This window comes from Trachemys scripta, chromosome 21 (genome assembly GCF_013100865.1).
Source record: "Trachemys scripta elegans isolate TJP31775 chromosome 21, CAS_Tse_1.0, whole genome shotgun sequence".
Classification (NCBI taxonomy): domain Eukaryota; kingdom Metazoa; phylum Chordata; order Testudines; family Emydidae; genus Trachemys; species Trachemys scripta.
In genome coordinates, this window is record NC_048318.1 from 1,374,099 (window position 1) to 1,388,895 (window position 14,797).

General features: G+C 46.5%; 1 protein-coding gene across 2 annotated transcripts in view; it reads right to left on the reverse strand.

Moving 5' to 3' along the window:
- SLC37A2 (solute carrier family 37 member 2) overlaps nucleotides 1-14,797 on the reverse strand; it is a 59,303-nt gene that overhangs the window by 33,229 nt on the left and 11,277 nt on the right. For both annotated transcript variants that reach the window (XM_034754735.1, XM_034754734.1), the window contains exons 2-3: nucleotides 1,333-1,414; nucleotides 502-589 (exon numbers count right to left, since the gene is read on the reverse strand). In XM_034754735.1, the coding sequence (XP_034610626.1) occupies nucleotides 502-589; nucleotides 1,333-1,414 (170 nt within the window). The remainder of the gene's footprint in view (nucleotides 1-501; nucleotides 590-1,332; nucleotides 1,415-14,797) is intronic.

Genomic DNA, 14,797 nt, shown 5'->3' on the forward strand with positions numbered 1-14,797 from the left:
GAGCACTGCCAATTCTTAATATTTGATCGGACTTCCTGGGGTCACAGTCTAGGGCGGAGGCACACAGGCTCAGTCATGGCTTGCTCTTGGAGAAGGGGCTGGGGCCCCAACAGGCAATGCAGAGGCACTGGAAATTGCTGGCCCCAAGGGCTACCCAAGCAGCACTCCGACAAAGCCAGGGTGGCAGCAGCAGCATGGGGAGTGTGGCAGAGGGACATGGACAGGCTAGGGGCAGATAATGAGGGCTCCCAGCCAGGCAGTCTGAGCAGTCTCTAATTTCTGCCCAGCCAGTAGAGCCTCCCACCCAAACACCTTCCTGGAGACCTTGGACCAAGTGACTTGCAGCTATCTGGGCACTGAGCTCAGAGGTGAAGCTCTCCTGGCTGCCCCCAGCACACGAGGGAAGGGAGCTGTGCTCGCCTGCGTTCTTTGCAGCTCAGAGCGCAGCCATCCAGAGGAGCTGGGTGGGAGGCCCACGGCACTCAGTCAGGAAGCTCTTACCAAAGGGAGCCCAGTCACACCACGTGGTGCTGTTGGTGCCATTGGGGGGAATCATTCCTGGAGAAGTGCAGTTGGTGTGCAGCTCGCTCTGTGGACCGAACAAGGAAAGAAAAGGCTGAAGAGTCCAGGTCTCCTTCAAAAGGCATCTTCACACAAGACCAAGAGGCAGCTCCCGCTTCTTGTTTCCCTCCTGCACACACTCACACTGCCCACCCCACAGCCTGTCCCCAACCCAGCACCTCCCAGACATCCCCCCACCCCCATGTGCTCTCTGCTTCTCCATGCCCTCTGGCTACCCCGCCCCCACCAGCTAGTGCCTTTTAAGCACCCTTGGTACCTAGGATACCTTGACTGAAGTCTCCCTGATGCTGTTTGTCCACGTTTCAGGCACCAGGAATGGTGTGAAACCCTGTGTGAAGGTTTGAACCTACACGACACAGATCCTCCTCAAGGGAAAAGCCTTGCCAGAGTGACTGAGGATCTGAGAAGCCGCCCAAAGAGAGAATCTGGAGAACTTTTCTTCCTGACCCTCGCCCAAACATCTCTTAATAAAGCGCACTAGGATGAGACACTAGTGCGCCAGGCCAATGGCTGTAAGGAGCTCACTGCTGGCTGTGGAGGTAATGGTGAGACCAGACCATTGGCAGGGTGCAGGTACTGGCGCGTGGGGTGGGCGGGGAGGCGGGGCGTGGAGGCCTGCAATACCATCAGACTCATGCATTAACAGTGGGTTGGGGAGCTAGCCAGAACAGGACTAAGTTACAGAAGCAGAAATCTCATCTCATGAGCATAGGGCCACACTACGTGTTACGCTCCAGGTACAGCACTTACCTTCACAATGCTAATGGGTTTGCGAGAGAGATGGAAACTGGCATAAAACAGGAAGGTCAGCACAAGCGTTAGCCCCCGATACCTGAGTGGGGGAAGAACAGGAAACAGCACAAGTGAGCGAGACAAGGCATTAAAATGGAGAGGAGCCATATCATTAGCACCAGGGTCAGGGATAGCGCAGTCACAGTCGGTGCTAGTCACTGCTCTGCCAGGTAAGAGCTGGGGACAAGCCTGACCCCTTTCCCCACCATCATGGAGCAAGGAGACTCTGCGGACACATGGGCAGGATCCCATCCACAACCCTGACCCACAAGCTGGAAGAACTCCACTTCCCATATGTAGAGGTCCAGGGGAGCATGGCCTGAACATGGCACTGGCTCCACCTTCAGTGGGTCTGAAACAAGCTTCCACCCCATTCCAGAAACCCTCAGCTGACTGGTGCACCACTTCTTTCATCACACCCCTGGGGCTGCAGAGCCAGGATACTGGTGGGATTGGGCCATAGAAGTTACATAGGTGAAAGAGACACAGATGGGCTTCTAGTCAATCCACCCACCAATGATGCTAGGTGGAACGAGTTAATTCCAGCAATCTCTATATTTAAATTCCTTAACTGGTCCCATTCTAAGGGATTCTTCGGACTCTGAGACGTTCTCACACCCATTTGCAGAAAGCCTTTGATATTTAGCAGTAGAAATTCCTTCCATGACACAAATGCCTTTTTCCTTCTCCCATAAAATTTCAGTTCAGCATTTCATGAGCTCTAAACCGTTCAGTCTCCATTCCCCTTCCCACACTCCTCAGGGAAGTGTTGTCATCAGGTATCATCTAGGAAGGCTGCCAACACCCGATTCACAATGCCACGGTGGCAGCAGACATGCTGAGAGGGCCGGGAGCTGCAAGAGCAGCTGTAAAAGTTGATGGTTGGTGATGTGGGGGTGGGGAACATGCGTGTGGAGGGGAGGGAAAATAGAGCAGAGCTGCCTGGATTCAGCATCTGGCCCCAGGGACCCATTTCTCCCTCCCCTGGGGACACCACATTCAGCCGGTGCGCCCCCAACTTCCAGGGGTGGGGAGAGAGGAGTACCCCATCCTCCTACACTCCCCAGAGCCAGCAGTCCACACCTCTGAGAGAAAACAGTCTTCTCCTGCTGCCAGCTAGTATCGCTAGTCCAGTAATTCAGGTGATAGAAGTCTGGACTGCAGAAGGCCCAAGGTTCAAAGCCCACTCATGATTTATCATGAGAGACTGTTATAGTCATAGCTATATCATTTGCTTTTATTTTTTCCTCTCCATCTTTAAAACAAAAAACCGCAAGCACACACATACACACACACACGTTAAATAAAAAACTGCATTTAAAGAACATTTCTGTTACAGAGCAAAAGTGCCCAAAAATTAGGAAATGCAAGATTTATTGCTGCCCAAGCAACCTTAGTTTGGTGCCCTTGTGCACATGCACTATGATACAGTCTTTAGTTCCATGATTACATGCTAGTTTTTTTCCACAGGACCCTGCCTCATTCAGTGAGGACAGATGCACAAGAGAATGAAATTAAGGTTATGTGGACAACTATAACTCTGGTGTTTCCTGACTTTTGAGTGCTCGATGTAGTAACCTAAATAGCTTTGAACAGGTTTTGTCTGTTTGTCTTTGGTTTTTGCTTGTAAAATAAATATCTATATTTCAGTAGCACACAAAGGCGATCAGGATCGGGGCCCCATTGTGCTGCCCAAACAAAGAAAGACAATCTCGGCCCTGAAGGCTCACAACATAAAGGCACAACAAGAGAAGGGAAGGGAAGGGGAGGGGGCAGAATTGAGGATGCGAGCAAGCAAAAGAACCCGGTGAACAAGTCATCCCATCAGATGGGTGGTATTTCGGGGGAGGATAAAGCTAGGGAGGAAGGGAGTACAGAAAGAAAGGGGAGAGGCATAGTCGCAGCTTGTCACCTGCCTACCTTTCATCACCATCAGGGCAAGGGTTAGTCTGGAGCAACCTGAGAAGGTTTGGATAGAGGCTGCTTGGATTTTACCTGGGAGATTCTGCCCACCCTTCCAACCACACGGGACAATGGGAAACAGCCCAGAGGCGGGTAAGAGAGAAGCTGACTGATGGGCAGTGAAGCCTGGGAGCTCTGCCAGAAGGAAGGTGGGGATCCATGATGTGTTAAGTTATTGGACCAGCTAAGCAGGATGGGATTAAGTGATGAAGGGCCTTAAGAAAGGTGAAGGCAAGAAGCTTGTATAGGTAAATGGGCGGCAGCGGAGGGATGCAGAGGGGGCTGACAGGGTCCAAGCAACAAGCCAAGGTGGTGATTTCAGCACCAACAGCACATACAGACATAAGGGGAGCAGGAGCGGAGCAGCCACAGAGGGACACACTGGGGCCTCGACAGGCATCTAGCTATGTGGGCAGAGAGGAAAGGCTGGCTTTCAGAGATGTCCTATAAGGAAGTGCACATAGTAAGAGAACCAAAAAAGTGCCACCGTGGCCAAACAAACAATGAAGAGCAGAGAGGCAAAAAGGCATCCTTTAAAAAGTAGAAGTTAAATCCTAGTGAGTAAAATAGAATGGGGCATAAACTCTGGCCAACGAAGTGTAAAAATATAATTAGGCCAAAAAAGAATTTGAAAAACAGCTTGCCAAAGACTCAAAAAGTAATAGCAAAAAAAAAAAAAAAAAATTAAGTACATCAGAAGCCTGCTAAACAATCAGTGGGGCCAATGGACGATCAAGTTGCTAAAAGAGCACTCAAGGACAATAAGGCCATTGTGGATAAACTAAACGAATTATTTGTATCTGTCTTCACGGCTGAGGATGTGAGGGTCTGGCTCTGGTCCGAGTACCCAAGCTTCTCGCAATACTTACCAGATAAGAAAGTATTCCTAACACAGGGGAATCTGGGGAGACAATGGAATGGAATCAGACTGTCCGTACTAACGGAACTTTGGCACTTCAAGCCGGAGCTTTGCCCTGACCTCACGGCATGTTTTCCCAGATGTGGATGCAGTTCACAGAAAGGCCTAATGTAAAACGGCACCCTCTATCCTCAGATATCTGCTCCCTGGGTGCAACAGAATCAAATCCGATTTGAGTGACAAAATAAAATTATTTATTGCTTTTTACTTCCTATTGCTCCACAGAGCAATGAGGGGGTGGGGGGAGAAATCTATTCCTTCTTGTGCATCAACACATTTGTTTGTGGAGTTCCAGCGTCACACCTACGCAAGCTCCAGAAGGTTGCCCAGGAGTCTCTGAGTGCAGAACTCAGCCTATGGAACCTTTATTGCAGCTAATGCACAAAGCAATCAGTACCCACTTTGACTCCCGGATGCCAGGTTGAATTTGCAGGGCTGGCAGTTAGAAGAGCCTGCTTTGAATTTGTAGATTGAATGCATTTAGCACGGAGCTTGATGGACAAAGATGGGATCACTGGATGTCACACTTACTAAGACACGGTGTGACACAGGTGGAATATTGGTCCCACCAGGGCAAGTTAATGGGCAGGGGGACATGGTACAGAAGCACCCACTCCCTACGTATACAGATAGAGACCCAACCACTTGGGAAGAGGGCGACTTTTGATATGGTCTCCCACAGCATTCTTGCCAGCAAGTTAAAGGATTATGGATTGGATGAATGGACTACAAGGTGGACAGAAAGCTATCGGGCTCAACAGGTAGTGATCAACAGCTCGACGTCTAGTTGGCAGCCGGTATCAAGCAGAGTGCCCCAGGGGTCAGTCCTGGGGCCGGTTTTGTTCAACATCTTTATTAATGATCTGGATGATGGGATGAATTGCACCCTCAGCAAGTTCACAGATGAGCAAAAAAAAAATTTAAATACATCAAAAGCAGAAAGCCTGCTAAACAACCAGTGGGGCCACTGGACGATTGAGATGCTACAGGAGCACTCAAAGATGATAATGCCGTTGTGGAGAAACTAAATGAATTCTTTGCATCAGTCTTCACTGTTGAGGGTGTGAGGTAGATTCCCAAACCTGAGCCATTCTTTTTGGGTGACAGATCTGAGGAACTGTCCCAAATGGAGGTGTCATTAGAGGAAGTTTTGGAACAAATTGATAAACTAAACAGTAATAAGTCTCCAGGACCTGATGGTATTCATCCAAGAGTTCTGAAGGAACTCAAATGTGAAATTGCAGGACTACTAACTGTCATCTGTAACCTATCATTTAAATCAGCTTCTGTACCAAATGACGGGAGGATAGCTAATGTGACGCCAATTTTTTAAAAAGGCTCCAGAGGTGACCCCAGCAATTACAGGCCAGTAAACCTCACTTCAGTACCGGGCAAATTGGTTGAAACTATAGTAAAGAACAAAAAACTGTCAGACTCATAGATTAACATAATTTGTTGGGAAATAGTCAACATGGTTTTTGTAAAGGGAAATCATGTCTCACCAATCTACTAGAATTCTTTGAGGGAGTCAACAAGCATTTGGACAAAGGAGATCCAGTGGATATAGTGTATTTAGATTTTCATAAAGCCTCTGACAAGGTCCCTCACCAAAGGGTCTTAAGCTAAATAAGCAGTCATGGGATAAGAGGGAAGGTTCTCTCATGGATTGGTAACTGGTTAAAAGATAGGAAACAAAGGGAAGGAATAAATGGTCAGTTTTCAGAATGGAGAGAGGTAAATAGTGGTGTCTCTCAGGGATCTGTACTGGGCCCAGTCCTATTCAACATATTCATAAATGATCTGGAAAAAGGGATAAACAGTGAGGTGGCAAAATTTGAAGATGATACAAAACTACTCAGGATAGTTAAGTCCCAAGCAGACTGCGAAGAGCTACAAAAGTGGATGACTGGGCAACAAAATGGCAGATGAAATTTAATGTTGATAAATGCAAAGTAATGCACATTGGAAAAGATAATCCTAACTATACATATACAATGATGGGGTCTAAATTAGCGGTTACCACTCAAGAAAGAACTTGGAGTCATTGGATAGTTCTCTGAAATCATCCACTCAATGTGCAGCGGCAGTCAAAAAAGCGAACCGAATGTTGCGAATCATCAAGAAAGAGATAGATAAGACAGAAAATATCATATTGCCTCTATATAAATCCATGGTATGCCCACACCTTGAATACTGCGTGCAGATGTGGTTGCCCCATCTCAAAAAAATATATATTGGAATTGGAAAAGGTTCAGAAAAGGGCAACAAAAATAATTAGGGGTATAGAACGGCTTCCATATGAGGAGAGGACTTTTCAGCTTGGAAAAGAGGCGACTAAGGGGGGATATGACAGAGGTCTATAAAATCATGAGTGGCATAGAGAAAGTAAATAAGGAAGTGTTATTTACGCCTTCTCATAATACAAGAACAAGGGGCCACCAAATGAAATTAATAGGTGGCAGGTTTAAAACAAACACAAGAAGGTATTTTTTCCATGCAGTGCACTGTCAACCTCTGGAACTCCTTGCCAGAGGGTGTTGTGAAGGCCAATACTATAACGGGGTTCAAAAGGGAGCTAGATGGACTCATGGAAGATAGCCTATCACTCATGGAAGATGACAGACCTATTAGCCAGGATGGGCAGGAATGGTGTCCCTAACCTCTGTTTGCCAGAAGCTGGGATTGGGTGACAGGGCATGGATCACTTGATGATAACTTGTCTGTGCATTTCCTTTGGGGCACCTGCCATTGGCCACTGTCAGAGGACAGGATACTGGGCTTGATGGACCTTTGGTCTGACCCAGTACAACTGTTCTTATGACATTAAGCTGGGGGGAGAAGTAGATATGCTGGAGGGTAGGGATAGGGTCCAGAGTTACCTAGACAAATTGGAGGATTGGGCCAAAAGAAATCTGATGAGGTTCAACAAGGACAAGTGCAGAGTCCTGCCCTTAGGACAGAAGAATCCCAGGCACCGCTACAGGCTGGGGACCGACTGACTAAGCAGCAGTTCTGCAGAAAAGGACCTGGGGATTACAGTGGATGAGAAGCTGGATATGAATCAGCAGTATGCGCTTGTTGCCAAGAAGGCCAATGGCATATTGGGCTGTATTAGTAGGAGCATTGCCAGCAGATTGAGGGAAGCGATTATTCCCCTCTATTTGGCATTGGTGAGGCCACACCTGGAGTACTGCATCCAGTTTTGGACCCCCCCGACTACAGAAGGGACGTGGACAAATTGGAGAGAGTCTAGTGGAGGGCAACGAAAATGATTAAGGGGCTAGGACACATGATTTGTGAGGACAGTCTGAGGGAACTGGGATTATTTAGTCTGCAGAAGAGAAGAGTGGGGGGGATTTGATAGCAGCCTTCAACTACCTGAAGGGGGGTTCCAAAGAGGATGGAGCTAGGCTGTTCTCAGTGGTGGCAGATGACAGAACAAGAAGCAATGGTCTCAAGTTGCAGTGGGGGGAGGTCTAGGTTGGATATTAGGAAACACTATTTCACTAGGAGGGTGGTGAAGCACTGGAATGGGTTATCTAGGAAGGTGGTGGAGGTTTTTAAGGCCTGGCTTGACAAAGCCCTGGCTGGGATGATTTAGTTGGTGTTGGTCCTGCTTCGAGCAGGGGATTGGACTAGATAACCTCCTGAGGTCTCTTCCAACCCTAATCTTCTATTTTCTTGAAAATGCCATCTCTTGCCCTGTTTTGGGTAGAGATTGTTTGCAGTGGTGTTGTAGCCATATTGGTCCCAGGATATTAAAGAGACAAGGTTGGTGAGGGCAATATCTTCTATTGGTCCAACTTCTGTTGGCAAGAGAGACAAGCTTTTGAGCTTAGACAGAGCTCTTCTTCGGGTCTAGGGTAGAGACTAGAAGACCAGAGGGAACACGGGCTGTATTTATCACAATGACCGACAGACCAACTGGTGCCATTTAAAGCCAACATGATCAGGTTCAGTGGCTGATGCTTTAGTGCAACATTATTTTTAAGAACATAATGTGGGACTAAAGGGACTTCCTGGGCCACCAGGTCAAGTCCCTGTTATGGCAGGCAAACCTGACATGTAATCTTGTTCATAAACTGATCAAGCTCCGTCTTAAAATCAGTCAGGTTTCTTGTCCCCACTGCTCCTAGTGGGAGGCTGTTCCAGAACTGCACTCCTCCAGAACTGGCTAGAAACCTGCTTCTCATTTCCAGCTTCAATTTATTTCTGGCCAGTTTATTCCCATTTGTTCTTGTACCAAATTCTTCAATAGCTCTTCTTCCTCCTTAGTGTAGCCCCTGATATATTTATCAAACACAACCATGGCCCTTCTCAGCCCGTGGTTTGCTAGGTTAAACAAACCAAGCTCTTAATATAGCCTCGCCGTTCCCATGAGCATCCTAGCAGCCCTTCTCTGCACCTGGCCCAGTTTGGAAATTTAACAGTCCCAGTTCTAGTACAGCAGCTGGAATTCTGGTTCTTCCAGCAGCTGTTTATTAGGTGATTCAGACACTCAAGAGTTAGAGATGAAGACCTGCTGGATCATCTAGTCCCTCTCCCAGCGCAGAAATATTCCCTATAGCATGTGTACTCGCACTGTCCTCAGTCTAGTTTTACAAGTCCCAAGCACGAAGACGTTCACCACTTCCCTGAAGAGACTATTCTACAGCACAATACATCCGGCAGTCAGGAAGATTTTCCTGATACTTGGACTCACACCACATTTACCACACTACAGAACTCCCCCCAGGGTCAGAATGCAGGGAAGTGGACAAGTTCTACTCAAATGCCATTCAGAAATCCATACCTACTCTGGGGTTATTTCTAAAAAAATCATCACTTAGTCAAAAGCGGACTTTAAAACTCATCTTTAGGCTTCATAGTGAATGATGAAGAGGCAGTTCACCTATTGGATTCCCACTCATTCACCAAAGTTCTAGCAACCAAAAAAAGCAATCAAGTGCGTCCAGAAAGAGTTGTACTTTCCAAATTCCCAATGCCTCTTGTTCATGGCTCCATTAGCCTCTTTAAGAAAAAAATGCGCTACTGTGGACAGGAGTTAGGACTTAGGGGATACAGAACGTTAAGTGATCCTGGTAGATCTTTCCTTTCTGGAAAGGCGGTACAGAGTTTGCGGTCCTCCACACTTCTAATACCTCCCTAGTTTTCCATGTGATTTTTTACAAACTATAATTATCACTGATTCAGCGAGTTCATTAGTTAGTTCCCTTGCACACGAAGACTCATGCAATTCAGGTCATCTGATGACCTGTATGGCCTCTATGACCAAGCTTAAGAGCAGCCGTTTAGGAAACAAGTTATTTTGGCAGGATCTTCCTTCTTTACCAAAAGATTATTTATATATCCGAAGATCTCAACAATAGAGACAGGGGAAAAATTCAGCCTGTCATTTTGGAGTCATGAGTTTCACCCCCACCCCCTTCTCAAGTGTTAGATAGGCCAACGTTCTCCCCGCACTGTGCCCCTGCCCTTCTGGCAACAGTCACTTGTTTCGCTAGCCTTAAATTTTTCCCACAAGCCTTAATGTCCACACATGTTTCACTATAGAAGTGTACATAAAAAGGCATAGCTAAGTTGGCTCCTATTAAACTGCAATGTACAAGGAGGAGCGGCTCTCAGCATAAGGCCATATTCGGTAAGAGAAAATGCTGCAAACAGTGGGACCAATCACGTGAGATACTAAGTGCCTTCTACCCCCTTTATGTAGGATTGGATGGAACAGAGCACCTCACAGCACGGGACACGTTTGTTTAAAATTTGAGAGAACAGAGCAGTTCCTACTCATTCCATTACTCTGGACTGGTCATTGACGGGCAGTCACAGAAATCAGAGACGGAAAAGCACAATTCGCTCAACCTGTCCATCTCCCACACGTGCAGGATCACTCCCTACCGTACCCACCGCCTTTTGACAACAGATTACATTGTACATTAGAAGAAGCTGTCAATGAATGGCCACAACACCGATCAACGGGAAAATTCCTCCTATGTTCTTAGTTCATGAGAAGAAAAATTAGCTTAAAAGGTAGTTTTTAAGAGGTCCTCTCAGCCTTTTCTATAAGCTTTTAATGGTTCCAATAAATGCCTAAATAAAGCAGCTCAAGATTTCTGAGGGGAAGGCCTAGCAGCTAATTCATCTTTCTAGAAGATGTTACAAATTAGACAGAGGGCTCTTCAGTCTAGCAGAGGATGGTAGAACTTAACATAATCCAATCTCCGGAAGTGGAAGCTGGGCAAATGCAGACCATAGGAATAAGAAGCAATTGTTAAAGTTTGTATTTATTTATTTTTAACAGGGAGAGTAATTAACAGCTGGAACCACCTACCAAGGGCTGTGGTGGATTCTCCACCACTAGCAGTTTAAAAAAAAAAAAAAAAAAAATTGAGTTGGACTATTTTTCTAAAAGATGTGCTTTGTTCAGCCACAACTATTGGGACTCCTAACAGGAATTAATTCAGGGAAGTTCGGTGGCCTGTGTTATGAAGGTCAGACTAGATGCTCAACACTGATCACTTCTGGCCTTAAAATCTATGATCTATCAGGAAGCACAGTTTAGAAATTTAGGGAGCTACTGAAAGATGTGTGTAAAGGCAGCAGAAATCTGCAAGAGAATCCTAGGCTTTGATGGTGGTTCATGTGTCAGCTGTTTATCTGGAGCAGATTCCATTGAAATGAGAATATTTCCATTTCAATATTTCCCTCAGACAAGCAACTGAACCACAGAATGACTAATATGTTTCCAGTGTCACATGGGAGAAGCAGTGGAATTACTGCCTCCCTATGACCAAGTTCCCACTCAAGCCCTGCTGCGTGCACTGTACGCAGAGAAACAGGCAGGACAGGGGAGGAAAAAGATTCAGAGAATATTTCTCTCTCCCAGGACCAAGCACTTAAGCATGATGCAGGAAGGATGATCAAGAATCAGCACCCTAGTCCATAGGGAACACACTCAGGCAGGCCAGCCCATGCCCAGACCACAATTCTGCACACAAAATAAGGGAATTTCCCTAACCTGAACGAAAAAATGGGGGTGGGAGGGAGGAGTGCAGGGAGGTCTAGATCAATGACATCAGTTGTCATTGTAGCTTCATCCCAAAAACAATGGCATGGAAAATACCTCATCTGCAGAATCGCCTAACTCCATTTTCTGCTTTTCCACTTCACTAGACAAGATCTCATTCAATTACACGTCATCTCTGCTCTGAGATTAGCATGAGTCCTTCCCATCCGCCCACTCAACCTTGGGAAGAGCTTTATCTTCGTTCAAAAGAATTCTTTGGTTTGATTACTTTGGTCTATTCAAATGTTGGTCACTGTGCCTTCCACTTCAGGCCTGGAGAGTCAGCTATTCGGACTGAGATATCTGGGATTACTGGTGACCAGTACTGACCAGAGCTTTCACATTTACTATAGGAAGAAGATGCCACCATTAGTGCATTAAACAATCTGAAGACAACAACAACAACAAAAATTTGCAATGACTTAGCCAGCTTGACACATTCCTGATGGGCATAAGAGCCTGGCAAGTCTCATCACTTCCCTTGTAACTTCCGAATAAAGTTTCCATTCACACACTGAAGTGAGAATGTTTCTAGCATCCAAAGACACTTTCAGGTATGTTATATGCCTATAAAATCATTCAAAGTGACACAAGAAATTCAAAAAGTGAAAAAATAAAACAAAGATGCAACAAAACGAGCAAAACCCACCACGCTGGCATTTTGTCTCCTAGGAAAAGTCTGTTTTTTCACCACCCTGAATGCATCAGAGAGTGAAAAAGATCAGACATGCTAGAACGCAAGCAGGTCTTAGGCTGCTTTAGGGGTGATGCCGGTGTAAGATCCTTACTTAATGGAGTCTTAGCCCACCTGAGAGTCTGGTAAGGGTAACAATCCCCATAAAAAAAAAAACGAACATTTGCCAACAGTTCTCAGTATATTTCCCTTGATACCCCACTTACGCAGAGTCTGAGTATCTCAGAACCTGCCTGCACCACAGAGCAGTAAAGTACTGACGACTCAGTTTTCAGAGGTACTGAGCACCAGCAGCTCCCGTTGACTTTGGTGGGATTTGTGGGTGCTTAGCATAGAGGAAGATAAGGCCTTTATGTGGGGGCAACGGAGGTGGGAAGAGATAGGGAACTAAGGCCCTGCTCTAGCCACTCACAGACACAACTTCAGCGTTAAACAGCCGAGGACTCTCGCCCTAGCTCCCCACCCCCAACATCCTCTTAGCATCTGATTCAGCATTTATGTCCCACAGCGCTGCCTCTGGAACAGCTGCCCCGCACAGAATGGCTAGAGACAAAATTGGCTTGAAGACGACTGTATTGTGGGAAGGAGGGAGAGAAGATGCTGGGTCCGAGAGGCTCCTCCAGGGTCAGTGTCTAAGGCAGGGATTATCTATTCCCTCATTAGCATAGAGATCTCCCTGAAAACAATCACACTGACTTCAGCCAGGGGGGAGCTTCAGCCCCAACACAGCAGGAGCCTGTTCAGCAGTTTACCAGTCCCAGGGACTTTTATCCCAAACTGAGGGCAGCACCACAGGTGTGCCGAGAGCGGGGGAAATGGACACATCCAGGGACATCTACTCTTCAAGATACAAGCTGACAGCTGTTTAGTCTGCAGCTCCCTTTGGTCCCAAAGTGTCAAGATGACGAGACATGTAAACCCATCTAGCAGATTTCACAAGGCACACTAAGTAGGTCAACTCCGTGGGCTATTAGTAATGGATAAGGGACTCCCTAGGCAGGTGAGTTCTGAACAAACAGCATCGCGTCCTCATAACTTTCAGGGGCTGTGCTGGGCCAGAGCGTGGCAAGGAACTTGTGCTCTGTACTGAATAGGAAATTTCATTGCATGGGGACCTTCTTAGGCAGCATGAGACAGTTAAAAGCCACGTCCTCCTCTCGTTTCTGTTTAAGAAGAGCCAGGGAGAGGAAAGGGAGCAAGAAATCAGGAATAAGCGTTAGAGCTGCCAAAGCAGTGCCACATAGCAGCCAGTCACCAGGCTGTGCTTCTTAGCGCTGATCAGACACTGAGGAGGATCAGTGCTGCAGTACATAGAATTGACGAGTCTGTATGAACGATTAAGAACATACAGCAGAGGACTGTGTAAGATCAGCTACAGATGTGACACTAGTGACTTGTACATGAGTGCCTCAGAGCTCAGCCTAGCCAGGGAACTACTGTAGGCCATTGTAGCTTTTGGTTTCCTTCCCCCAGAGAATTAGTCTTCTGAACTGAGCAGCTTCTGTTCTTGCCTCAAACTGGTTTCACTTCCGCTTAAGAGAGAACTGACTTAGACATAAAACACAGTTCAAGAAAATCCTGCAAAGAGAAAGTAAAGACTCTTTGGGGGAGGGGGCCGAAGAGAACGCAAGGCAGCTCCTAATGGAGGACGCACAGTGCCCTTTCGTGGAACTTGCTGCCCCTGCTCAATCTAGAATTCAGCTATTTTAGCGGAAAGAGTGGACAGTAGAGAGGGCTGAAGAGTTCAGAGAGGAAACTGCAGGCCCATGATGTGGTGAGCAACAGGAGTTAGGATCTCTCAAGCCTGTCAATCAAGGATCTCTCAATACAAGAGAGACCAAGAAAAACCTGACCCAGGCAAAACATATGCAGGTCCTGTATTTGCTGGGAAAAGAGGGAACTGGAGCCAAGAGGCTTTGGGACGAACATCAACCCTGCATTTCTCTGTCTGGACGAGGAGCCAGATCCACAAATTGAGGAGATGCTGGAGCTCTATAAAGCCTGTGTACAAACACCAGGCTGGGAGCTCTGTCTGTAACGAATTAATATGTGCTACATACACAAAAAACCCTACTCCCCCACCACACTGCATCCAAGTCACTCGGGAGTCAAGTGCAGATTGCCGCAAAGACGTCCAGTGGCGGGGAATCATCAGAAGAAGCCACACTGTGGTTTGGGTAGGAGCGGATGCAAAGTCCAATAGAAAACTTTGCACTTATGCCATTTGGCTTTTGATCAGGCCTCCACAGCAGCGAGCCCAACCGATTTTATCAGTCATTACAAGTGCATTGTAAGCATGCAGTGCAGACTCCACATTGGAGATGAGCAGTTGTCTAGCTCTCCTCAGTTGGAAATCCCTAATTTCTTTCCTCCGCACAGAAACCAGATGACTTAATACAGCTTTGAAACTTTACTTTAAAAAAAAAAAATGCATCATTTTTCTTCTGCATAGTAGTTTACATTTAACACAGTGCTGTACTGGGTTTGTTTGGGGGTAAAGATTGTCTCTGCTGTGTACTTCCTGATTGTGTACTTCTGGTTCCAAATGAGAGGTGCGGTTGACTGGTCAGTTCGTAACTCTGGTGTTCATAACTCTGAGGTTCTACTGTAGAAACCTCAACATTAAATAGTGCAGTTGGAAAAGGAGCGAGACTCCAAAAGACAAGTATTAGCAGCCTAAGGTTCCCAGTGCATACAGGCTTTGCAAGGTTTTCCTCTCTTACATAACTCCTAATACTAACAAGTTCAACTCCGATGCCTACGTCATTCAGCATGACTAAAC